Source organism: Mustela erminea, chromosome 8 (genome assembly GCF_009829155.1).
Source record: "Mustela erminea isolate mMusErm1 chromosome 8, mMusErm1.Pri, whole genome shotgun sequence".
In the NCBI taxonomy this organism is placed as follows: Eukaryota; Metazoa; Chordata; class Mammalia; order Carnivora; family Mustelidae; genus Mustela; species Mustela erminea.
The window spans coordinates 67,352,513-67,380,282 of record NC_045621.1 but is presented as its reverse complement, the minus strand read 5'-3'; the positions used below and the strand labels follow the sequence as shown (position 1 = coordinate 67,380,282).

The 27,770-nt window shown below is 37.1% G+C and overlaps 1 protein-coding gene across 4 annotated transcripts in view; it reads left to right on the top strand.

Annotated features, from left to right (window-relative positions):
* Window positions 1-27,770, top strand: part of SLC25A12 (solute carrier family 25 member 12) — a 198,758-nt gene that overhangs the window by 151,801 nt on the left and 19,187 nt on the right. For all 4 annotated transcript variants that reach the window (XM_032355945.1, XM_032355942.1, XM_032355943.1 and 1 more), the window contains 7 exons: window positions 1,541-1,679; window positions 2,331-2,424; window positions 4,047-4,131; window positions 12,123-12,204; window positions 13,689-13,847; window positions 16,982-17,034; window positions 17,282-17,362. In XM_032355945.1, coding sequence (XP_032211836.1) covers window positions 1,541-1,679; window positions 2,331-2,424; window positions 4,047-4,131; window positions 12,123-12,204; window positions 13,689-13,847; window positions 16,982-17,034; window positions 17,282-17,362 — 693 coding nt within the window. The remainder of the gene's footprint in view (window positions 1-1,540; window positions 1,680-2,330; window positions 2,425-4,046; window positions 4,132-12,122; window positions 12,205-13,688; window positions 13,848-16,981; window positions 17,035-17,281; window positions 17,363-27,770) is intronic.

Sequence of the window (27,770 nt, the reverse complement as noted above, 5' to 3'; positions counted from 1 at the left end):
CAAACTGATGTCATTCACTTCCTCACAAAGAGTGGTGAAACCTTCCTCACTTACCAGTTTTCTTGTTCATGCATTGTACTTACGTATAAGTTTTTGATTGCTGCTTGTTTTAAATGGAGGGAAGCCAGTGAGTACTTTTGTTGTTTCAGCTGAAGATCATTATCCCTGATTTAGACCAGGGTAGAAAGATCAACTTCTGTTCTTTTTCTTCAGTGAATTTGAACATGGAGCATGTCACCTTGTCCTACACATTTCACCTCCTTGACACCCATCTCCCACTCCCTGAACCCTCACCTCGTACCCCAGCCAAAAAATGAGAGAAGGAAGGAAAGAAAGGGAGAGAGGGAGGAAAGTGGTGGTTGTGGTGGGGGGGGTGCTATCCTAGGGAAGGACTCATTCAGTGCCTTGGAGTGAGGGGACCCATTTAATCTTTTCCAATTGGATCACATAGACCTATTATAGCTTCAGCTTACCAAATGGCATTTCAATTCCTAAAGGAATGTAATAAATAATTTGAGTTCTGCTTTTGGGTCACTGGCATCCAAATTCAGGCTAACACACATATCATCTATATTTGGGTTAAGGCATGTGTGTGAGGGATGGGTGCCTATCATTACCTACACTGTTCTCAGTAGACCTTTATGATTAAGGTCACACTGGTATTTCCATAAGTATTTCTTTGAGTTTTTAATAGAGAATGTTTTTAATCATATGGGTTCCTCTGACTCCTGACTTAGAAATTAGGCTTTATAAACTATGAAAAATATTCTCTTTGAGTTTATGTCTAACTGGTAGGCAGAGGGAGAGCTTACCTCCTCATCCTGGAGAAGTAATGAAGGCCACATTGCCCCCCACTGCACCTCAGGCACGAGCCTCTTCTGCACCATTCCACTGAAGATCTAATTTCTGGTGAATAAGTCATCCCTAGATTTTCTCTACATTTTTTGGAGTTTATGGTAGTTGTACCTTTCATGATGTAGAGCCCAGCACAGACTGTTAAATATCTTAATTATAACAGTCGCCTTAAAAAAAAAAAAAAAAGAAAAAAGAAAAGATTAGGAGGGCTGCTGATACAGTGAAATAGTCTTAAGATGTAAAGTTAGCGCTGGTTTTTATGTATCTGTATAGGAATAAAAGCAATTTTTAAAAAATACTCCTTATGTTGTACATTGATGTTTGAATTATGCTGGACTAGCAAGAGTTCCATAGTTGAAGATCTTGAAAATCTTGTTTAAATAACCATTGTTTTTGATCTGTGATAATTGTATTTGTTGTTTCTGACCTTATAGGTAGATGAACCGTGAAGTCCAACTTCCAGATGTTGCTTTCTTCCTTAAAACCTAAATTACATAGACCTCCCTGAGGGCGTGAAATGCACTGAGTGTTTCAGTATGATACTTTCTTTGTATTTATGGACTGGTTGTTAATCACTTTAATAATGAAGAGTCCTTTGGATCTTCTTTGGGAGAAGTGTAGTGTCCTTAAACGTGTTTTTTTGTTTTCATTTGTTTTTTACACTTTTTGTGTTGTCATTTCTTAGGCAGCTGGAGGAAGTATCTCACATCAGGTCAGCTTCTCCTACTTCAATGCATTTAACTCCTTACTGAACAACATGGAGCTTGTTCGTAAGATTTACAGCACTCTAGCCGGCACAAGGAAAGATGTTGAAGTCACAAAAGGTAAGACTTTAAAAATATGTATTGATCTGTGTCTGCATTTTCCCTTTTCTTTATCTAGCGCGTGAGGTTGGTCTAAGTTTACCCCTCTGAAGCCAGATCTAGAAAGTATGTTGCTATGTGTATATGCTTCAGTTGGGCCCTAGTGATTTCCAAAAACCCAGGTGGAATTAATGGGATGCTGGGGTCAGGAATGGAAAAGTGCTTTGACAGTTTTGAAAAGAACCTTGGCCCAATCTGTCAAACTGGTCAGTGGCAGTGCGGCGGCAGCTTGTTTTTTCTAGGAAAGAGTTGCCCCAGAAAGATGGGCAAGCCTGTTCTTTTTGCGATATTTTAGTAGGGTGTTTAGGTGATTGGAGAATAGCCAATTCTTTTATCTTATAGCCCTGGAGACCAAAGCAAAGAAACAAGATAACAGAGAGGATTCTAAAGAGATCACTTCATCTTTGAAGTTAATTTGTCTGGTTTTGCTGTACATGATGTTAATATCTTTTGCCAGCTTTCAGAATTTCATAGTTGAACTTAGGTATTTAAATTCAGTTTTAAATTTTTAAAATAATACTAAGATGCCTTCAACTTTCAGATCATAGTTGGTTAAAGTAAAAGCATATTAAGAATCTTTTCAGATTTTAAAATATTTTCTTTTTCTTCTAGAGGAATTTGCGCAGAGTGCCATACGCTATGGACAGGTCACTCCACTAGAAATTGATATCCTCTACCAACTTGCAGACTTATATAATGCTACAGGGTAACTATTTCAATAATTCTTTGTGATATTTATTATAGGACAATTTCTTTAACATGTAAAGCAAGGGTATGCTTTCAGTTCATTTTAACAGTAGTTAATGCAGTCCACAAATTCAAAGAAAGATAGGCAATATGAGAAACAGGAGGAGGGAGAGACAGGAAGATAGATCTTTAGGTTGGGGAGATGTACAGAGAGAAGGGGAGAAAGGAAAGGGAAAAGGAAAAGAGGATGGGGGAAGGGAGGGAAGAGATGGAGAGAGAGGTAAAAGAAAAGAGCAGGGTTAGCTTAAGGGGCTTGAGAGAGGGAAGTGGGGGAGGGAAGAAAAATAAAGTAGAGGGGAGTAAGAAGTAAGAGAGGGATGGGAAAAAATGATTTCATCTGGACTCATTTACATGAAAGAGATTTCTGAAAATTTGCCCAAGTTTATCAAATAAACTGAAGTACATGTTTAGGAGTCTTGTAATGTTATTGGTTTATTATAAATGTTCATTTTGCTGAATTGTATATATCATTTTTTGTTAGAGGGTATCATTTTTGTTAAATAGGCCTGTGACATTATCACCATGCTTATCATCCCAGACAAGCTCAGATGTTTTATGCTTCCATTTTATAGACTAAAAAACAACAAAAACAACAACAACAACAACAAAAAACCTAAAAAACAAAACAAAACAAAGCACATGGAGAGTTTTTAATTTGCAAAGTTCTTTTGCAAATAAAAGAAAAAACTTTAACTCTGGCAGGATTTGTGGGGTGGGGGAGTTCTGCTCTATTAAGTAATAAGATTTTTTTTTAGACGCCTTTAGTAGTTATTTAAGTGTAGGAATATCTGAAAAATGAGTTTTAATGGTAGTGCTGAGGACTAATAGAAGCTGAGTATACCTGGGCGATTTATTGCCTTCTTGCTACATAATGAATTGTTAGGCTGGACATGATACAGAATGGACCACTCCATCTCTGGTGATTAATGTGAAACGTCAGGCTGTATCTCATCCATCTAGAATTCATATTTTGAGCAAAGGTACTGAGCCTCCTTCATGATAAAACAGTTTCAAAAAAGTGCTTTTCAAAACAATCTGAAGTGACCTACCTCGTTCATGGAGCATACTTATTTTTAAGTAAGTTTTTGGAAAATAGTAATTTATGGTTCAAAACTTGGAGCTCAAAAGAGGGTGCCATAAAAAGTCTGTCTTCTACCTTTGTGCCTTTCTTTAAGGGCCACCAGTATTTATCAGTTTTGCGTATATCCTTCTCAAGATACTTTGTACCTGTGCATTAAATATGTATGCCAAAGGAATATGTTAAGTTATGTACGAACTGTCAATGTCTATACTTTGCTTCTGGTAATATTAGTTCTTTTCTTTTATTATGTATCATTGGAGTCTTATTAAATTTGTGTACTCTACATTATTTTTCTGGGGTCTTTTGCTTTTTGTTGTGGGAACCTGGGCCTGGAGATTTTTTTCTCTACTAAAAAATGATCTGGGTAAATAGAGAAATACTACTTTTAAAGCGTAGTTTTTTCCTCCACTCCTTTGTTTTTGTTTCTGAAGAAACATGATCTTGGTATGAGGAGTTTGTTGGTGTCTGACAATTTTCCTTTTCCATCTTTTTGCCTGAAGGCGCTTGACTTTGGCAGATATTGAGAGAATAGCCCCGTTGGCTGAGGGGGCCTTACCTTACAACCTGGCAGAACTTCAGAGACAGGTAGGAGGCATCTCGTAAATAGAATTGCCCCCCCCCCCCCGAATGCTGAAATCATGTACACAATGGCCTAGAGCCTGTGAATGCTATGAAAATTAAAAACTACTTTCTAGAAAAAGATCTGACTTAGCTCAAAGGTTACCTGTGTAGAACTTTTACAGCCACCCTCATGAAGTATTTTTATGGGGAACTAAATTTATGTTTTTTTTTTTTCTTTTAGCTATTAAGGTAAGGAAAATAAGAGTGCAGACAGACATGGGCTGGACTTCCTTCTTCCTAGAACTACTAGTCTTTTCCTTTCATTTGTATAGTGACATTTAGCTATCAGTGTTAAGTTCACTTTGAATCATTAGACTGATATTTATAGGGCTTTTAAAATATAAAACATTCTTCTAATGAAGTAAATCTTTCACTGAGATTGTGCTTTATCGACTACAGTAATGCAGGAAAACTATGTAATTAATGAACCAGAAAGAAAACCTTGACTATGTAAGCATTTTTTCTTAAAGGATGATTTAAAACAATAGCTCTGAGTCCCATAAAGTTAATACAGTCCCATTTCTGATTTCAAAAATACTATCTTAGGGGTACCTGAGTAGCTCAGTCGGTTAAGTGTCTGCCTTCAGCTCAGGTCATGATCCCAGGGTCCGGGATCGAGCCCTGCATTGGGCTTGATGGAGAGCCTGCTTCTCCCTCTCCCTGCCTCTTTGCCTATTAGTGCTCTCTAGCTCTCTATCAAATGAATAAATAAAATCTTAAAAAAAAAAATCTATCTTAGTGGGAAAATAAACCCCATGATACTACATGGAAGAGTAGACCAGAACAGTAGTTTTATTTTTTTAGGTCTTGTTTTAAACTGAAACACTTAACTTCTGTAGTGTTCAGAGGCAGTCTCAGTTGTAGTGATGGTCACATGGCTTTGTGTTAGGGGTGAGGGTTAGGAGGGCAACTCCTTGTCCTTCTGCTATCTCCCTGCTTTAATAGATGAAGCCTTTGTCCCACGTGATTCCTTAGGAGACTGTGGTGCTCTAGGAGACATTGAAAGTGTTTGGGGAGATGGGGAAGAAGACTGGAAACAGAGAGAGAGAAAAAACTAAATGGGCATGCCACAGAAAGAGCCCAAGTTTGCTTTTTCTTTAATGCTGTCACACAGGTGAATAGCCATGTGTGCTAGTGAAAGATCAGCCATGTACGTCGGGCTCACTTTGGGAAATTTGGTAGGAAATTTTTCTTCTACTTGAGGTCCATGGAATGAGGATTCTCCCTCTGAAGCTGATTAGAATTTCTACTTCTCCTTTACATAATAAACAAGAACTTTTTAGTTAGATACATAGATTAAAAATGGAAAATATTGCTTTTTATGTTAATACTTTCTTTGCTTGGAATGGAATAAAGTTTCCTGAAGATTAAAGTATACCTGTAACCAGGGGCGCCTGGGTGGCTCAGTGGGTTAAGCCGCTGCCTTCGGCTCAGGTCGTGATCTCAGGGTCCTGGGATCGAGCCCCGCGTCGGGCTCTCTGCTCAGCAGGGAGCCTGCTTCCCTCTCTCTCTCTGTCTGCTTCTCTGCCTACTTATGATCTCTGTCTGTCAAATAAATAAATAAATAAAAATCTTTAAAAAAAAATATACCTGTAACCCATTACAGGTAGCGAAGAAGTTTAGCTTCTTCAATAGCAAAAAATTTTTATCTGTTGCCATCAAAGTTTATTTCCACCAGATGTTCTCAGATCCTTTAAAAAATAGGTGGATTTATTCCAGTTCATTGATTTATAAAATTTAATGAATTTATTAAATAATTGAGACATTGTAATATTTAAAGAGCTCAGTGAATTGAACTTTGCATTTTTGTAGCATTCATTTATAAAAATTTGGTCTTGATGTTTAAAAAATTGCATTTCAAAGGAAGGTATTTTTCAGTGTTAATAGGTCTATTAATATAGCTTACAAAATAACTGATTATATTTCCTGCGCCATACTTTTTATCTCTGTGACATATATATTTTATAACTGGAAGTTTGTACTTCTTAATCCCCTTTATCTAATTTGCCCATCCCCCACCCACTTTCCCTCTGGCAACCATTATTTACAACAGCTAAGATATGGAAGTAACCCAAGTGAGCATCAGTAGATGAATAGATAAGAAAGATGTGTTATGTATGCACACACACACACACACACACACACACACACACACGGGAATATAATTCAGTCGTAAAAAAGAATGAGATCTTGCCATTTGTGACACCGTGTTAGACCTAGAGGGTACTATGCTAAGTGAACGAAGTCAGAGAAAGACAAATAGCATTTTATTTCACTTAAAGGTGGTATCTAAAAAACAAAACAAAAGACTCACAAACCCTTAAATCTTATTTTATAAGGGCGAGAATATTGAATTCAAATCCAGGTGTGACTTATACGCAAGGAATTTTGTTTTATTTTCCCTGGACTTATTTCCATTCCAATCATACATTTCAGGAGGTATTAAAATCTAGCTTTTTTCTTCCCCCTGTGTAATCTTCCGCTTTTCCTTCCTTTTCTTTTCTCCATTAATAGTGTGCTATTTTGAAGGGGTGGTTCTTTTTATTGGGTTGGCCTCCAGCTTGAAGCTGTGTTTTGGTTAGGTAGTTTGACTTGTTTACTGGCATGATCTTGCCTTATCTAATTCTCATTTATAGAATGAGATACATTCAACAAGAAAAGCATAAGAACTTTCTACTATCAAATGAGGTCTTAAGTCATTTCCTATCATACACATATGCTTAGGGAGCAGGTTAAAAATTAGTTAAGATTCTCAACTCTTATTTTGCTTTGAAAAACACTTAATTAATCTTATTAAATATCACTTTCATGATCGTAATCATAACCTTAAGGGAAAGAGTGTCTTTTCCTTTGGCCCATTTGCTCACGGTAGGCGATCTTGTTCTTAGTGCTGAGTATTTTCTTTCAGCATAAATGCTAAAAATTCAGTACACAGTCATTAACAGGAATGACAGCTACAGTAGCATTTCTACTTATGAATATTCATGAAGTGAAATCTATAGCATTAATTAAATTAATTTACATACCTGAATACAAGTGAAGCATAAGTTACAGTGCTAGCTAAGCTTAAAAAAACCTTCTTACCGACCATATATTGTACTTAAAAAAAAAATAGTGCTATTTAATAAGGGTGGAGGCCAAAAACCATTCAGGCATTTGTATATTTATAGAGATGTTTTTAGCTAAGAATTAAAGAACACTATAATTCTTTAGTTTTCATACAGTTTTGTAGGGCTTATAAACATTCTTTAAAGGAAGACAGGTTAAAGAAAATGTGTGTGGACACCTGGGTGGCTCAGTTGGTTAAGTGACTGCCTTTGGCTCAGGTCATGATCCTTGAGTCCTGGGATTGAGTCCCACATCCGGCTCCCTGCTCGGCAGGGAGTCTGCTTCTCCCACTGACCTCTCTCCTCTCATGCTCCCTTTCATTCTCTCTCTCTCATATAAATAAATAAAACTTTAAAGAAAAAGAAAAAAGAAAATGCGTGTAGTTGAACACAGGAGAGCCTTTTCATATGAATAATAATTAGTGGTTACTGGATTCTTTTTTTTTTTTTTAAGATTTTATTTATTTATTTGACAGAGAGAAATCACAAGTAGACGGAGAGGCAGGCAGAGAGAGAGAGAGGAGGAAGCAGGCTCCCTGCTGAGCAGAGAGCCCAATGCAGGGCTCAATCCCAGGACCCTGAGATCATGACCTGAGCCGAAGGCAGCGGCTTAACCCACTGAGCCACCCAGGCGCCCCAATGGTTACTGGATTCTTATTTGGGATCAGAGCCCTTTTATTCTGTGAGTTTTAGTTCAACATATTCTTTTGAAAGGAGACATAGTTAAAAATAATAATCTAGGGGTGCCTGGGTGGCTCAGTCGGTTAAAGCCTCTGCCTTCAGCTCAGGTCATGATCTCAGGGTCCTGGGATTGAGCCCTGCATTGGGCTCTCTGCTCAGCAGGGAGCCTGCTTCCTCCTCTCTCTCTGCCTGCTTCTCTGCTACTTGTGATCTCTTTCTCTGTCACATAAATAAGTAAAATCTTTAAAAAATAATAATAATCTATGAGAATGGAGCTTATTTTCACACAGTTTTGTGATTGAGAAACTCCATTTTGGAAAAAAGCTTTATGTGCATGTTTTTAGAAGTTAAAATATATATTTCTGTCCAAAAACAGACTCTGAACTGTAGAGAACACACTGATGGTTACCAGAGGGGAGGTGAGTTGGGGGTGAGGGGATAGGTGACACAGGTGATGGGGATTAAGGATGACACTTGTGATGAGCACTGGGTGTTCTATGGCAGTGTTGAATCACTATATTGTACACCTGAAACTAATATTACACTGTATGTTAACGAACTGGAATCTAAATAAAAACTTTTAAAAACCCTATATTTGCTGTGTTTAAAAGGTAGCATAATAGCCACACTGATTTTAAAGGATTTTTAAATCTAAGCTAAAATGCCATTTCTAGAATTTCTTCAAAACATATGACATTAAAAACATCATCTTTGCTGTGAAGATACTCATTGTGTTTTCAACTATGTTATCTTTGAAATAGAGTAATCAGAATTAACTGGTTAGCTTCACTTTGTTCAGTCCATGTTTTAAAAACTGAGGCATATTTAGTCAATATAATACATAGAAGTGATCCCCAAAATATTTTTTGGTTAATAAATGAAAATTTAAAAAAAATTTTTTTAAAGATTTTATTTATTTATTTGACAAAGATCACAAGTAGGCAGAGAGTTAGGCAGAGAGAGAAGGGGAAGCAGGCTCCCCGCTGAGCAAGAGAGCCCGATGTGGGGCTCGATCCCAGGACCCTGGGATCATGACCTGAGCTGAAGGCAGAGGCTATAACCCACTGAGCCACCCAGGCACCCCTGAAAATTAAATTTTTAAAAAACATTTTATTCCATCTCATTCTTTATAATTTCTACTTTTGTGTATGTTTAAAATGCACACTATCTGTATTTGGTTTTTGTTTTTTCTATAAAGATTTTATTTATTTGACAGAGAGAGACACAGTGAGAGAGGGAACACAGGCAGGGGGAGTAGAAGAGGGAGAAGCAGGCTTCCTGCTAAGTAGGGGGGGCTGGATCCGAGGACCCTAGGATGGTGACCTGAGCTGAAGGCAGACATTTAATGACTAAGCCACCCAGGTGCCCCTAAAATACATACTATATGTAATTTAATAAAGTATGTTACTTTTCAATTCTTATAGATATTATTAGTACAATGTAACTATGTATGATTTATAAATGAAATCATGTATTGGGGCTAGATGCTTAAAATCTTCCTGGCAGGAGTGTTCAATTCCAAAGAGTTTTTAAGGCTGTTGACTTGAAGAATGATGAAGAGTCACATCATTCTTGGGTGGACAGGAAACTGAGCCATTGCTCTGCTTATTCCCCATCTGAGGAGACCTGTAGCAGGTCTTTAGTCTTGTCCATACAATGGACATTTTACTTTTGTATGCACAGAGGACTGACTGAAAAATTAGTCCAGTGTGGTCTCACTGTGGATAGAAATTGCTGAAAGCCTCTTCCTGGTGGTCTCATAAAGGAGTTTATTTATAGAAGATTGAAAAACATTGGGCCCCTGAGGGCTGCATTAGGGCCCAGGTCTTGAGTACTTGGTAGAATACTCTCACCCTTTGGGAGATAGTACATCTCTACAAAGTCTAAAATTAGTGTTATTATTATAGTGATAAGAAGAACAAAAAGTAATTAACTTCTCAGATGGCCCATTTTTCACTATTCTATGAGTGAATCAAAATTACTCTTATACTCATTGTAGTAGGATATTGTTAAAATATCCTACTTTTTCTCTTATTAGATTCCAGATAAAAATATCAGCTTCCAATTATTAATTGCTCACTTTTGTTAACAGCATGTAAATTAAACATAATGGATGGCTGGGTAGTTGCTTGGGCTACTTATAGGAAAAAATGTATTTCCTACAAGATTGTGGTGATGTACTACTCTGTAATTTTCCACCTTTTTTTATGATGGTTTCTTCCACATACTAAATTCAGTTTTGTACATCATAGATGTACACTTTTACCTAATTGGATTATAATAAATTTAGTATAGTGTAATAGTTGAGATTTGTAAAATATGTGCTGATATTATTTGAAATAATGGTGTTCTACTAATTTTTTTTTTGGCCAAGGGTTTCATTTTGCTTTTCATCAAATATTATTTATTTATTTTCCTTTTTACTATAGAATCTATTGAACTACAATACTGGCAAGCATAATGAGCTTTTTAAAAGATCTCTGCTTACAGAGATCACAATCAAACATTAAATATTTAGGTATCAGATGTTTTGGTTAAAACCTGAAAGCACACTTATTGTGGTACAGAATTTACAAAAGAAGAAGCAGATAAACCCTTTATAGGCTGCTTCTCAAGTTATTTGTAAATATCTGGGTTTGCTATATTTAGCTTGGTTAATTGAGCTTTGAAGAGATTGTACAGATGAAAGCAAAGCAGAGTGGACTAGCTTTTTTCCCCCTTTTAGATTTTAGGCATGGATTCCCTCTCCATTAAATTATTCTAATGGGCATATCTAAGCTTTTTATTATGCTGGTTTTAAAAAGCTTATTCCAAGTTAATATGTTTCAACTTTCCTTTATGTTAAACCAAATATTTTATTCTTTCATCTCAAACTGTTTATAGAGAGTAACTGCTCTCTTCATGAAGAAAATATTAAAGAACAAGACTGGCCGACAAGTATAGGCCAATTATTTTAGATAATATATGCTGGGGGCTACCTATGAAATAACATTCTGAGTCACAATAGGGCTTTTTTCCTTTGCATTATCATTGTAGATTCTATGGTGGAACTATAGATGTGGCTAGGTTAGTGGTTTTCTACCTAACTGCCTAGCAGAATGATTTGAAACTTTTAAAAAAGAGATAAGCCTCAGGAATTTATTTTTTTAAAGCCCCTCAGCTGTTTTCTTTGCATAGGTATAGCTGGACAATGCAGAGGCCTAGGAGAGGGAATGCTTGGTAACATAGGTCAGAAATCTTGTAGTTATGTAGTGATAACCTCAGTGGTGAGCTGCAAAGCTAGAAATAAGGGGTCCAAGGCTCTGAACACTTGAAATAGTAGTTATTAAAGGTTTTCGCTTTAGCCTCAAAGAGAAGTACTTGACTTTGCCTTACAAATAGAATTCTAACAATCCTAGTTATGTGATGTCGCTAGCCCTAGTAAATGAGAGGCAGCAAAACCAAATTAGGAAGCTGTTGGTAAAAGAAGTAATGTCTGTGAGGCCTGGGAAGACCGCACATGCCACTGCATAAGAACTTGATGCAGTAATTGATGGGCCTAGGAATATGACAGCTTTCAGTCATTAGAGAAGGTAGATTATGATCAATATTCTCTGATCGAGGAACCAAGGTAGTGTTGTTTTTTTAAAGATTTTATTTATTTTAGAGAGAGCGTGAGTGAGCAAGTGGAGTGAGGAGCGGCAGAGGGAGAGAGAGAGAATCTCAAGCAGACTCCCTGCTGAGCACGGAGCCCAACATGGGGCTTGATCTTATGATCCTGAGATCATGACCTGGGCTGAAACCAAGACTCAGATGCTTAACTGACTGAGCCACCCAGGTGTCACTCAAGGTAGTTTTTGCACATTTCAGAAATATTTTAAATTTTAGGTTGGTTAAAGTAAAGAAGAGGGGAAGGGATTTTATACCCAAAATGTTACTTTACCTGAAAGCGTCACTTCTCTGGAATGATGGTGTATTCCCCAATAGCAGCAGAGAAATCAGGTATTAATAGGCTTGTTAAAAAAAGGGTTGGGGAGTAACGGTATCTGTTTGGCTGGATGCAGTTTTAAAATGCTAATTGTGGTATCCATTTTAAAATCTTAAAATAGCTGAATTGTAGCTTTTTAAAAAAATTTGCCTCATACTTTTCCAAAAAAAAATTTTTTTTTACATGTTTTCCTCCCACAGCAATCTCATGGTTTAGGGAGGCCTGTCTGGCTCCAGATTGCCGAGTCTGCTTATAGATTCACTCTGGGCTCAGTTGCTGGAGGTGAGTGACTTGGCTGTGTGCTGTTCCCGGCTTGTGTTCATGTAATATTATCTCACTAGACTGAAACCGATCAGCAGAGCTGCAGTTCATCGTTCCTGCGGGACATGACTGCAGAGCTTTCCGAAGTGTTCTTGATTTCTACCTGGGATCAGAGGGCCTGCTGCAGCACAGCTGTGGACCCTCAGGCTCCAGCCTGTCTTCAGGACAAAAGCTCCATAGTAAAGTGAAAGTTTGGGCGTGTGCTGCACTCACCTTAATTATCCTGCGGAGAACCAGGATGAAGAAATGGAAATGAGACTGTGTTAACTGTGTTAATGGTGTTGGGGGTAAGGGCAGGTAGGAAATTAAGATTTGGGGTAGAAATCCCAGGACCTTATGAAATACAACCACCTCCTAAAGTGATTCACTTTGACTTTTCTACTTGCATTTTTTTTTCCTTTCCCTTTTTACGTAGCTTGAAGAATATCTGGACTTGTACATACTATTTCCTAAAAGGAACCTCCCCTCCTAGCTCCTGGGCAGAATTTGAGGGACTTTTTTGGCTTAAATCTCTCCACAGAAAGCATGAACTTGCTTTGTTGAGAAGAACCTAGGAAGTGTGATTAAAATGTTTATGATTTTTTAAAACAAGCCTGAACTGATGGAACTATTATTTTTTTTCTTTTCAGTTTCAGTTTTAGAAGTTGCAGAACATGTTTTGGTTTTCACCAGTTGAAAAATACAACATTCTAAGTCATTTTATACATTTTTCAATCTGAAAAATTCTAAAGCCTGACATTCATTTTTTAAAGACCAAACTCTGGGGCACCTGGGTGGCTCAGGTGGTTAATTAACCGTCTGCTTCTGCTCAGGCCATGATCCCAGCGTCCTGGGATCCAGCCCGGTCTCAGGCTCCTTGCTTAGTGGGGAGCCTGCTTCTCTCTCTCCCTCTGCTGCTTCCCCTGCTTGTGTGCTCTCTCTGTCAAATAAATGAATAAAGTCTTTAAGACCAAATTCTGTACAAAGGGATAAGATCATGTTGAGGTTGGTTCTGATATTATGCTTGTAACTAAGATTAATTTACCAAAATGCTTTAGTAAACTAAGTTTTAAAATTACAGCTACCTGTGTGAACATATATGATTATTGTAAGGGGTAAATGGTATTTATTTAGGCACTGAATGGAAAATATAAAGAAATATGTTACATATAGTAGCTTCATATTGTTAGAAAAAATCAAGTCTGGATTATTTACTGTTGGCGATGACTTGAAAATCCATTGCAGTTGTTCTCGGAAGCAGCTGTATTTATGGATCCCGGTCGCTAGCCTGTCATCCTTCAGCGGTGCACGGTGTATGGGAGAAGGAAAAAACACACCGTCCCCTTTTTTTGTGAGCATAGATCCTGCATTTTGTTTTCGAGTCCTTTGAGATGAGATTTGTTGTGCTTGAAGATCTTCCATTTAACTATGATCTCTTTTAAGCCTAACCCCTGTTTTATTTGTAGCTGTGGGAGCCACCGCAGTGTACCCTATAGATCTGGTGAAAACCCGCATGCAAAACCAGCGCGGCACTGGCTCTGTGGTTGGAGAGCTGATGTACAAAAACAGCTTTGACTGTTTTAAGAAAGTCTTGCGCTACGAGGGCTTCTTTGGACTCTACCGGGGTAAGTAAGCAGAGCTCAGCTGCTGAAGTTCGTGATTTTGTCTCCCCAGCAGCAGATTTTAACTCCGTCATTCTGAAAATCAGTGTGTTGCCTGTCCAGTCAGACTAGAGCTGTTTCTCTCTTTTTATTTTCTTGTTGCTGGCTTCCCTTTTTACATTCTTGCTGGGAACTAGCAGTATTAGTCTGCAGACAAGGCCTTCACTTCTTCTCCCTGATACTTGTATTTTATGGAATCCAAATCCTGCCTTTGTCCCAACGTGAGTCCATGGTCCCCGTGCTCTCAAAAACTCAGGCTGAGTTGAATAAAGGACAACAGCTAAGAAGTAGAGAGCTGCTTTTCTCAGGGTGAGAGAAGAAAGATGTATCTCTTCTCTGTGAAATGGAAGCCAGGCTGTTACTTGAAGTGAGTTTACCCTCTGTGCACTTGTTTCAGTTGAAAGAGATGTCAGATGTGTTTGTGTCTTCCAAGGAGACCATTCATAAGTCTTTTTTCCAGTGAGTCATCTGAAGTTAAAAAAAAAAAAAAAAAAAATGAGTAAAAGAAAACCTTTGGCCCCAGGTCTCATTCTCTCTCCTTTCCCCCCCTTAGCTCAGAGGCACTGAGTAAAAGCAGAGAGATTTCCTTTTGCGGGGAATGTTACCACCAAGTCAAGGTTGAGCACAGTGCTGTCAGCATCAGAGGCAACAGCCCCTTGTAGAAACTCCCCACCCCCGTGGGCTTTGTAGGAACTTGTTCTCTTTGGAGAGGGAATGACTTTCATGTTCATGTTTTCACATAAGAATTTAGGGTTTCCTTTGGGAGGGAGATTAATTTTTTAATCCCTTTGGGCGCCACTTGGAATTCTTTGAAAATATTCTCTACATGCTCAAGTCCAGAGCGTTTATGGAATTTACTGTACTTGTTTGTTTGTACACACGGTCTCATTAATCCCTAGCTCGCTCTGAGCTCTGCTGACCTGTTGGGCTTAGAACCTTTTCCTTGGGAAGAAAGATTGGACCTGCACAAAGCTTCTGCTCACGGACAAGAGAAAAAAACACCTCTGGTTAGCATTGTTTGCAGATACTCAAGTGAAAAATTTATTCCTGATATGCTCACATTTAAAGGAGAGGGCCATGAGAATGTTCATTTTTGGCTATATATATATATATATATATATATATATATATATATATAAATAAATATATAAAAAATAAGAAAAGAGGGTGGTCAAATCAAACTCAGCTCAAATACCCGGCTCCTAAGAATGCATGGAGTTACTCAAGCCTGTCTAAATTTTAGCTGTATAACATGTACTTATTCCATGGGAAAGGGTATGTGTTGTCCAGAATGCAGGTCTGTGCATAGGAATGCTTATTTTAAGCTGTATCAAACCCTGCGTATCTAGATTTTTTTCAATGAGGAACTTAAGGAGGGTTGAGTGGTGCTAGGGTTTGGTTTTGTTTTGATTTTTGCTTTGTCATCTCCAATCTTTCTTTGTTGAATAATAACCTTTCTTCCTCCTTGGTATGCTTTTAAAGAGAATGCTCCTATTAGAAGTAACCAGGGTATATACTTCATTCACAGTTTAGCCTTCTCAATGGTTCAATGCTTACAGAAAATTTCGTTTCGGAGAGATGTCATGTTAATTAAATGGTCTGATATGGCAAGTTTGGGGGTGGGGAGAGGTGGAGGGATTGTTCGCTTTATTCAGGATGTGAGCTGATAAAATCAGTTCTTTAAATGAGAGACTCTTGTATTAGAGAGAAGATTGTAGGAGTCTTGTATGCGAACACTATGATTATTGAGATTGTCATATATTGCTTAGAACCGGTCCATTATTCTGTCAGATGATTGACAAAATTGTTGACAGATTAGTTTAAATTTCTTTGCAAGCAATAGTGATAAAATGACATAAATCAGTACTTTATTAAAATTCCATGAGCCTTATTGAGGCAAGTTGTAAAACAAATACACACGCTGACATGGTTGTATGGAAGTTAGATTAAAAGTAATAGGGCCTCATAATCATGAAGGTTAGAAAGTTAAGACTGCCATCTGCTGATTTATTCTTTTAAATCAGCCTGCTACCCATTAAAGGTGTGTGCAGATTTGTGTTTGTCACTGATAATTCAGTTTGACTGACAGTAGCCTGTATGTATGATTACTCGCTGGCTCTCAACTCACAGAAAATCACTCAGCAGTATCCTCAAAGTAGGCTTAAGATCAGCAGTGAGTGTGCAAATACATACATAACTCCCCTATGGCTGGGTGATTTAAAGGGTATAGAATGTTTATTGTTAGCATTTTTTAAAAATGTATGCAAAAAATGTACGCCAGCAATTTGGATAATCTGTGTGCTTTAGAAAGCTGAGCCTTACAGATGTTGAATTGTTTATATATTTTTTTCTTTTCCAGTTTGCAGCCAGCCTTGGTAATTTAACTTTCTAAGAATAATGATTTCCTTTGTTTTAAGAAGATTCTTTTGAAATGTCTTAAGTTTGACATATATTAGTAAATAAGAATGCAGGAGGCATATGTTTTTGCTTATAGAAGACACCCATTAAATGATATTTAAAACTGCGTGGTTTTTTTGCAGTTTTGGCTTCCTTTAAAATATATGTATACGGAATTCTGGTTTTCTCTAAAGAGAAAATTATGGGAGTTGGTATTCTGTAATAACCAAACCACCGTATGCTATTAACATCATTTGTGCCCAAACCTGGGTCTACTCAACAGCCTGTTTTGCAGATATATGACATTGACTTCTCTAATGAGTTCGTGTATGTTTGTATGTTGTTGGTTGTAAAGGGCGGGAATTTGGTTACATTGTTATTGGCAGTGTTTGGGAGTAGAGAAGATCATGGCCTCCGTTCCTTCTTCAGGTACTTTTTGAGAGATATTAGATAACTAGGCTTTAAGGGAAGCATGCTTAAGAAAAGGATCTATAGCCTCAAGAAAGCCTAGCATTATGTTTGACATGAATAATTATTACATACATGTACGGAGTTCTTAGGACAATCCATTTTTTCATATTTTAGTGAAAACCCTAGAATGTTCGATAGGTAAATAATAAGGGAGAAGCCATTAACTTGTTGGGTTTACATATTAATGTCTACTACATTCATATTGCTAATGCTTCTCTCTGTTTACCTAGGTCTGATACCACAGCTTATAGGAGTTGCTCCGGAAAAGGCCATTAAACTGACTGTAAGTTTCTTTCTCATTGAATTTATATGTCATTTGTTTAGATGATCATTAAACCAACAATTAAGATGGATGCTGCAGAGACTGGCACACTATCAAGATGTCTGTAAAACTTTCAGCTTCTATGTAAACATTTGATAATTCTTAATTTTATCATGAGACAGGTATTTTGATGATTTGGAAAACCAGTAACACGCCAGTGGAGGAAATGGTTGAGAATTCCAGTTAACTGATGTTGTTTTCTTATTAGGTCAATGATTTTGTCCGGGACAAATTTACCAGAAGAGACGGGTCCATTCCACTTTTAGCAGAAATCCTTGCTGGAGGTTGTGTAAGTATGAATACTGGGCATTTCTCATGGCAAGCATGTTCCTTTAACCTTTTTTGCACATTAGATATAATACCCGAGTGACATTCCTTCTTAACTCAAAGGATTCTAAGATTTCCTCAGTGATCATAAGGAATAGTTTTTAATTTCATTGCATGATCCTGACTGGTTTTGAATGAAGGAAAGAGGAAGTATTTTTTATCGGCTCTGACTCTTAAAAGCTCCGGCATTACCTTCCGCACTTTGAAAGTTCTAATTCTGATTTTTAAATATCCCAGGAAATAGAGTAGTGGGTAGTGTTCCCATACATTTATATCGTCTTGAACTTCAAAATAAGGTAGATGATTGATTAATTGGGCTTTTATATCTTAGGTGTAGGACTGAGAAAACCATTGTGGAGTAATTATAATTTTCCTTCTTTAGGGACCAGAGATTATAGCAAACAACCATAATTATGTTAAGGCTATTACAATTCTGAATGCAGAGATTCAGATTATATTCACTTTGAACTCAAAGGTTTCTATCTTTAAAGGGTGAGCATGACATTGCATTTAGACCAATTCTCAAATTTAAGTTTGTAGCTCAACTGATTTTATTTGTGCTGTTTATTTCAAATTTGTTAATACATGATTTAAGACTTATTTAGTCCATTTTGTCCCTGAAACTCTTAATAACTTCCAGTTGAACTGGCTGACAGTCTTCGCTAAACCCTCTTCAGTTGCTTGTGGAACTTGAGGTGATGGGGTCAGTGACCCTTGCAACTTTTAATTCTGCGAAGATGCCCTTGGGGGTCAGAGAGTGGGGCTGCTCTGGATTCTTTTTGATGAGATTTGTCAGCCTGGTGCATACCTGGCTCCTCACCTTTGTGCAACCAAAGTTCCTATTGAAAAGGTTAAAAGGCTGTGTGTGTGTGTGTGTACGTGTACGTATGTTTGTGCATTTGCATGTATGCTTGTACTTTCCAAGTGGGTTCTCAGGAAGCAAACTCACCTCTTTGGCTAACTTCCTTTTTTCATGAAAGACAAATAATAATTATAGAATAAGACCTTTGTTTAAGCAGATCACAAAAAAGTTTCTCCTCTTCCTTTACCCCAATTAGATGCTGTAATTATTTCTCTTCAAATGAGAGAACGTTTGTAAATTTTAAATATTCTTTTTCTCAGTGGTTTTAGTTTTAGTTTGGTTAAGAAGTTTCCAAACTCAGTTTTGCCACTCCTCTTGCATATATTTGCCAGAAGTCTCCTAAGTCAGGCTCTTTCTGTTTTGCGTGGCTAATTTTTTCTGTTTCCCTTTGTAATACCCAGAGGTTTTTGTCCATGAAACTGACCTGTTCCCATGTTCCCATGTCTGACATGTGACCTAAGTGGTTAAACCGTAATCAGATCTTTGGTTCCTTTGTTTTTCCTACTATGTACCCTGTTTCTAGGTTTGAACTTTGGGAATTTCTGTTGAAGTCTAGGGTGCCTTGAGGGTTATGCTGACACTCTAAATTTCTTCTTTAATCATGACTCATTTCTGAGAACTTTGTTGGATTGTCTAGTTGGAAATTGACAGCATGAAAAATAGACAGGTTGGGCTCTAGGCAGAATGATGAGGTTGTCTGCAGTTCTTTACCTCAAACATTTTCTGCTTCCATTTTTTTTTTTTCCTAAATCTCTTCATTCAGGGAGGAAAGAAAATGAGTATTTATTGAATTTGTACTGATGAATTCAATCACACTACAGTGTAAATAATCCTTAAAGCATAATCTGCCACTTCTCCCCATGTCTATGTATTTCAGCAGAGAATAAAGCCTTGAACAGAATGAATGGGTCTTTATTTAAAGAATATCAGGCACTGTGGAATATAGGAGTGCTCTCTTTACTGAATGAAACCTGGTAAGCAGCCACCGGATAGACACTGGGAAGAGTGGCTTCCTGTGAGCCTGATATGAGAACCCTCACCGTCCTGAGTAGTGATGGTGAAAAGATGCATAGGGACCCTGTGGGTGTTCAGCTAAATGCTGTCTGTAGCACCAGCTGAGAACAATGCTGCTGTTTTCTCAAAAATCACTCAGTTTTACCTTGTGTTAACCTAATGCAGATTAATTCAAAAGAAATGGCTCAGACTGAATAGTCAGTATTGGCTTTATAGGTTTTTCCCCAGCAGAGGGATCATCTAGGACCCCGGCTTTGAGTTCCCTGTATATGGGAGAGAAATTCTGATAGGAAAATGACTGCTGGCCTTTAGGAAAAATGGTGTTCTTTGACCTAGATAATGAATTGACCAAGAAATAAAAATATCCAGACCTTTTATTTTTTTTTGGTTGGTTGGTTGTTTTATGATCTATTTTTAAGAGTAGGTGATATTTGATATATATAAAAAGAGTACACACTATAAATCTAGTAGCTCATACTGTATTGAGCATCTTTAAACATATCACTCAACTAAAACATTACTGTCATTGACACTGGCTTTTGTTTCTAATGTAGCTCTAATCTGCTAAGATTGCTAATGAGCAGTAGGGACTTTGCCTATTGGAACATTTTTTTTTGTTTTGTTTTAGAAAGAAGGAGAGGGAGAGAGAGAGCACAAGTGGAAGGGGCAGAGAGAGAGAATTCCAAGCAGACTCTGCACTGAGCAATGGAACCCAATTCGGGGCGTGATCCTACAACCATGAGATCATAACCCGAGCCAAAACCAAGAGTCAGATACCCAACTAACTACACCATCCAGGCACCCCTCCCAAACATTTTATAGGCATTATCTGTCTCATTATTATTCCCAACTAGAGTTGAAGAAAATAAACCCAAGGGAGATCCAGACTTAGTAGGTGATAAAGATTCAAACCACTTTTGTTTAAAATCCATATTTATTCATATTTGGTGCATTTCCATTCATTCGTTCTTCCATTTATTCATTCTCATTCAGCAAGCTGTGAAGCCTGAGAGAGATTTACTTTCTTTTTTCCTGTGAAGGGAACCAGACTAAGGTTACGTTTATATCTCATAGAAAACGGGTAGCTCCTGATCATTCTTACCAGATAAAACTTAATCTTAAGTCTAATCATATTCTACAGTGTTAATTTGAAAGCTGAATTCCTTATTGTGGTTTCCTTCACTACTACATATCACCAAAGAAAATACAGGCTTATGATGATGTCATCATAACAGCTAGCATTCGTAGAACACCCTGCCCTGGACTTGGACTTTACAGGCATCATCTCATTATTCCCAGCTACAGTGGAAGAAATTAAAAGCTCAGTAAAATCCAGCACCTAGTAAATGGAAAAATTGAGATTCAAGCCACTTCTGTCTCCAAATCCGTATTCTTTAGTATTCGGTATATATTTCTCTTCATTTATTTATTCTCTCACTCACTGAATGCCTGCTATGTTTCAGAAATATTTTAAGAACAACAGCTTTACCGAGATATAATTCACATACCCTACAATTCCCGCTTTTTAAAGGGTACTGCTCGGCAGTTTTTAGCATAGCCACAGAGCTGTGTAACTATCACCACAGTTAATTTTAGAACATATTCTAAATTGCGTGATAACACCTGAAAATGAAACCTGGGACCCTTTTGCTGTTGCCCACCAGTCTTTCCTCTCTCCCTTTTACTAATAAACTTTCCATCTCTGTCAATTCACCAATTCTGGACATTTCATATAAATGGAATGAAAAATGTGGTCTTTTGTGTCTGGCTTTTTTCACTCAGCATAATGTTTTCAGGATTTATCCAAGTTGCACTATGTATCAGTACTTCAGACCTTTTTATTGGTGAGGAATAGTCCATTATATAGATACGTCACATTTGGTTTATGCATCAGTTGTTGAACTTTGGGTTGTTTCCACTTTTTGGTTATTATGAGTAATGCTGCTGTGAACGTTAATGTAAAAAGTTTTATGTGGATGTATGTTTTCACTTCTCTTGGGTATATACCTAGGAGTGGAATTGTTGGGTTGTATAGTAACTCTAATTTGTATTTTGAGGAACTGCCAGACTGTTTTCCAAAGTGGCTGCAACATTTTACATTCCCACTAGCAATGTATAAGGGTTCAGATTTCTCCACATTCTTGTTATTGATTATAGCTACCGCAGTGGATATGAAGTGTTATCTTGTTGTAATCTAATAATTGACATTTTGAACATCTTTTCAAGAATGTTTTGGCATTTGTATATCTCCTTTGGAGAAATATCTATTCAGAATCTTTGCCTGTTTTTTAAATTGGGTTGTCTTTTATTATTAAGTTATAAGAGTTCTTTATATATTTAGAGTCCCTTATCAGACATATGATTTCCAATATTTTTCACTTTCTGTCCTTTGAAGACTCGGACTTGATTTTAATGAAGTCCAATTTAACCATATTTTTTGCTTGTGCTTTTTGTGATATATATAGGAAATTATTGCCTAATCTAAGATTATGCAGATTAATACCTCTGATTTCTTCTAAGAGTTTTATAGTTTTAGCTCTTACATTTAGGTCTTTGATCTTTCACACGAATTATTAACCTTAATTTTTTAGGGTCTTTTGCCTTGAGCATAGAGATTACCAAATGGTAGTTTTATTTTTCATTGTCAACATTTTGGTATATTTCCTCCTCCGCCGCCTCCTCCTCCTCCTCCTTCTTCTTTTTAAAGATTTTATTTATTTATTTGGGTGAGAGAACAGGAGAGAGAGCAGAGAGCACAAACAGTGTTGGGGGAAGGGACAGGGGGTAAGAGAGAAGCAGACGCCCCATTAAGCAGGGAGCCCAATGCAGGGCTCAACCCTAGGATCCCGAGATCATGACCTGAGCCAAAGGCAGACACTTAGCCTACTGAGCCACCCAGGTGCCCCGGAATATTTCCTTCTAATGTTCTCATATGCATGCTCACATACATGTGTCTGTACACACACACACACACACACACACATTCTTTTTTCAACCAGATGGAAATTTTGTTGACTCTGATTTACTGAAGATGCAAGCTGCTTCCATTTCCTACAGGCAGCAGAGAATCACAGTAGAACATCTCACTTTAGAAATAGAATATAGGTGTCTCCTTAGTGCAGTAGGCAGCACATCAGTCTCATAGAAATAGAATATAACCATTCTGATGGCTGAGTAATATTCCAATGTATGTATGAAAGACATCTTCTTTATACACAACTAATACATGAATCATTGAACACTACACCAAAAACTAATGATTTCCTATATGTTGGGTAATTGAATTTAAAGAAGAAAAAAAAAGGAAACCATGAGGTAATAAATGTGCATTATAATAAGATGCTAAAAAAAAAAAAAGAAATAGAATATAACCTTTGGGAATATAGAAGTATATACCTCTAGAAATATAAACAGTGTGCATTTTCAAATTTAAAGTCTTTACTGTGAACATTAACCAACCATTTTTTTTTTAATATCTATATCAAAGCCTTCTCAAAAAAGACTTAGTTCAGAATTTATAATATAGAGGTGCTGGCATAAACTTTTTTGTTATTGCAGTATCAATAAAGTGACCTTTAGTTTTAACAGTTGGTTGACCCTTCTTTAGATGGGGTTGGGGCAAGAGTATATTTGTGTATAGAGTTACTCATGAATATATGTTATGGATGCTGTATGTATGGTGTATATATAGCCGTTGGTTTCAAACATTTTTTCCCATTGTTCTCATAGACGAGCCATTCTTATCAGGCCATATGTTTTTATTTTTCTATTAGAAAACCTCTCTTTATATATGTATAAATACATACATATCTGTGTATACATACATATTACATGTCCATATCAGACATAAATATAATTGAGTAATTATGATATCTATTATGAGCAAGAGTTCTACTTTAATGTCACCTTAGAATTTTCAAAGTACTTTGGTAATGCACATTGTCACTTCTTGTGAAATAGGTACATGAGCTACAGAAGCTCAGAAAGGTTAACTCTCAACCCCAAATCATATAGATAATATATGCTGGTTTCATGCAAGCACCAGGTATTTTGATTTTCAGATCATGTTCTCTTGGAAAATCAAATCCAAGAGACGACTTCTTCCTGTGTCAAAAAGAAATCTAGATCAACTTTGTAGTGGCTTTTGTTCTTTCTTTAAACTATATAGTTACATATATAGTAAAAATTTATCTTATATCTCTCTCTATATACATATATATGGTCATTTACTTAGATATAATTAAGATACCAAGACATGACCAGATCTTAGACGTCAGCTCAGGGACTTTTAACAATTATATACATTCCTAAAATCACCACTCGAGGTAAGGTATAGAACATTTCACCCCAGAAAATTCATTCACGCCTCTTTCCAGTCAATCACTCCTCTGTTCCCCCAGGCCACCACTGTTCTTTTAATAGTTTTGTTTCTTCTTCGATTTCATATAAATGGAATTGTACAAAATGCATCCTTTCATGGCCGGTCTCTTTTGCTTAACATGTTTTCAAGAGTCATCCTGGTTATTTTGTGGGTATCAGTAGTTGGGTTTTTGTTTTTAATTTTACTATTATTCTGTTGTATGAATTGACCAAAATTTGCTTATTCATTCTTCTGTTGATGGACATTTGGGTTGTTTCCAGTTTGTATCTGTTATAAGTAAGGTTGCTATAAGGGCAGCTGGGTGGCTCAGTCAGTTGAGCATCCAATTCCTGATTTTGGCTGAGTCCTGATCAAGCCCCACATGGGGCTCCCTGCTCAGTGGGGAGACTACTTCTCCCTCTCCGTTTGCCCCCCCTCCTTGTGTTCTCTTTCTTGCTCTTTCTAAAATAAATAAATAAAAATCTTTAAATAAAGAAAGATACTATCTGTTGGTTCTTTGAAGTGGATGGATCCTCTTGCAGTCTCATTAGCAATATATGAGTATTTGTTACTCCGCATCCTTACCAATGTTTGATGGTCTTAGTCTTTTTTATTTTAGTCATGTAAGTTGGTATAAAAGGGTATCTTACTGTGTTTTTAATTTGCATTTCTCTGATTTTTAAAGGCATTGACCACCTTTTCATGTGTTTATTGGCTATTTGTATATCTTTTTTTGTAAAGTGTCTGTTCAAGTTTCCCACCAATTTTTAATTAGGTTATTTATATTTTTTATTATTGACTTATAAGAGTTCTTTATCCATGATGGATGTAGTCCTCTGTCAGATATATGTATTATCAATATTTTTCCCAATCTGTGACTTACCTATTATCTTAATATATCTATGGTTTCTTTACTGAGTTATAATTGTTGTATACCATTGTATTAGTTTGAGAGTTTGAGGTGTACAATATGATTCAGCATTTGTATACACTGGGAAATGATTACCACATTAAGCATAGTTTCCCCCCCGCCACCATAAAAAGTTGCATAATATGAAATATATTGTCAACTTTGTTTACCATGCTGTACATTACATCGCCATGACTTATAAATAAAATCTTTAAAATAAATAAATAAATAAATAAATAAAATCCTCTACTAGGGGGCGCCTGGGTGGCTCAGTGGGTTAAGCCTCTGCCTTTGGCTGGGGTCGTGATCCCATGGTTCTGGGATTGAGCCCCGCCTCGGGCTCTCTGCTGGACAGGGAGCCTGCTCCCCTCCCCCACCCCACCTACCTCTTTGCCTACTTGTGATCTCTGTCAAATAAATAAATAAAATCTTTAAAAAACAACAACAACAAAATTTTAATTCAGTTAATTAACAAAAAAATGTAATATTGGTTTCAAAGGTACAGGTCTGTGATTCATCAGTCTTGTATGTCTCCCTCTCTGGTTTGACTTGTTTTATTTTTTCTTCTCTTCCCCCATGATCCTCTATTTTGTCTCTTAAATTCCTCATATCAGTGAGATCATATAATAGTTGTTTTTCTCTGATTGACTTATTTCGTTTAGCATAATACCCTCTAGTTCCATCCATTGTTGCAAATGGCAAGATTTAATTTTTTGATGGCTGAGTAATATTCCATTGTATATATATCATTTTAGTCTTAAATTTATTAAGACTTGTTTTGTGGCCTAACATGGGATCTATCCTGGAGCATGTTCTGTGGGTACTTTATCCGTTTATCTATCGATGGACATCTGGGCTCTTTCCATAGTTTGGCTCTTGTGGACATTGCTGCTATAAACATTGAAGGCAGGTGCCCCTTCAGATCACTACATTTGTATCTTTGGGGTAGATAACCAGTAGTGCAGTTACTGAGTCATAAGGTAGTTCTATTTTCAGCTTTTTGAGGAACCTCCATACTATTTTCCAGAGTGGCTGCACTAGCCTGCATTCCCACCAACAGTGTAAGAGGGTTCCCCTTTCTCTGCATCCATGCCAACATCTGTCGTTTCCTGACTTGTTAATTTTAGCCATTCTGACTGGTGTGAGGTGTTATCTCATTGTGTTTTTGATTTGTAGTTCCCTGATGCTGAGTGAGGTTGAACATTTTTTCATGTGTCTGTTGGCCATTTGGATGTCTTCTTTGCAGAAATGTCTGTGCATATCTTCTACCTATTTCTTGGTTGGAATGTTTGTTCTTTGGTTGTTGAGTTTGATAGGTTCTTTGTAGATTTTGGATACTAGCCCTTTATCTGATATGTCATTTCCAAATATCTTCTCCCATTCTGTTGGTTGTCTTTTGGTTTTGTCAGCTGTTTCCTTTGTTGTGCAAAAGCTTTTTATCTTGGTGAAATCCCAATAGTTCATTTTTGCCTTTGTTTCCCTTGCCTCTGGAGACATGTCTAGCGAGAAGTTGCTGTGCCCGAGGTTGAAGAGGTTGCTGCTTGTGTTCTCTAGGATTTTGTTGGATTCCTGTCTCACATTTAGGTCTTTCATCCATTTTGAGTCTATTTTTTGGGTATGGTGTGAGAAAATGCTCCATTTTCATTCTTCTGCATGTGGCTGGCCAATTTGCCCAACACCATTTGTTGAAGAGACTTTTTTCCATTGGACATTCTTTCCTACTTTGTCAAAGATTTGTTGACCTCTGTAGAGTTGAGGGTCCATTTCTGGGTTCTCTCTTCTGTTCCCATTGATCTGTGTGTCTGTTTTTGTGCCAATACCATACTGTCTTGATGATTATAGCATTATAATAGAGCTTGAAGTCAGAATTGTGATGCTACCAGCTTTGCTTTCCTTTCCTTTTTCAACATTCTTCTGGCTATTTGGGATCTTTTCTGGTTCTATACAAATTTTAGTATTATTTATTCCAGTTCTGTGAAAAAAGTTGATGATATTTTAATAGGGATTACATTGAATGTGTAGATTGTTCTAGGTAACACAGACATTTTAACAATGTTTGTTCTTCCAATCCATGATCATGGAATATTTTTCCATTTCTTTGTGTCTTCCTCAGTTTCCTTCATGAGTGTTCTCTAGTTTTCTGAGTACTGATCCTTTGCCATTTTGGCTTCATTTATTCCTAGGTGTCTTATGGTTTGGGATGCAATTATAAATGGGATCAACTCCTTAATTTCTCTTTCTTCTGCCTCCTTCTTAGTGTATAGAAATGCAACTGATTTCTGTGCATTGATTTTATATCCTGCCAGTTTGCTGATTGCTGTATGATTTCTAGTAATTTGGGGGTTGAGTCTTTGGGTTTTCTACATAGAGTATAGTTATGTTCTCTGCAAAGAATGAGTTTGACTCTTTCTTTGCTGATTCGGATGTCTTTTATTTCTTTCTGTTGTCTGATTGCTGAGGCTAGGTCTTCTACTACTATTTTGAACAGCATGGTGATAGTGGCTATCCCTACTGTGTTTCTAACTTTAGGAGAAAAGCTCTCGGTTTTTCCCCATTGAGAATGATATTTGCTGTGGGCTTTTCATAGATGGCTTTTATGATATTGAGGTATTTTCCCTCTATCCTTGAAGTGTTTTAGCCAAGAAAGGATGCTGTACTTTGTCAGATGCTTTTTCTGCATTTTTTGAGGGGATCATATGGTTCTTGTCCTTTTTTTTATTAATATAGTGTATCACATTAATTGATTTGTGGATGTTGAACCACCCTTCCCGCCCAGGAGTAAATCCCACTTGATCGTGGTGAATAATCCCTTTAATGTCCTGTTGGATCCTACTAATTAGTATCTTTGTGAGAATTTTTGTATTCATGCTCATCAGTGATGTTGGTCTGTAATTCCTCTTTTTTGGTGGGGTCCTTGTCTGGTTTTGGAATCAAAGTAATGCTGGGCTCACAGAAAGAATTTGAAGTTTTCTTTCTATTTCTATATTTTGAAGCAGCTTTGGAAGAATAGGTATTAATTCTTCTTTAAATTCTTGGTAGAATTCCCCTGTGAAGCCATTCAGCCCTGGACTCTTGTTTATTAGGAGATTTTTGATTACTGTTTCAATTTCCTTATTGATTATGGGTCTGTTCAGGTTTCCTATTTCTTCCTGTTTCGGTTTTGGTAGTTCATATGTCTCTAGGAATCTATCCGTTTCTTCTAGATTGTCTAATGTGTTGACATT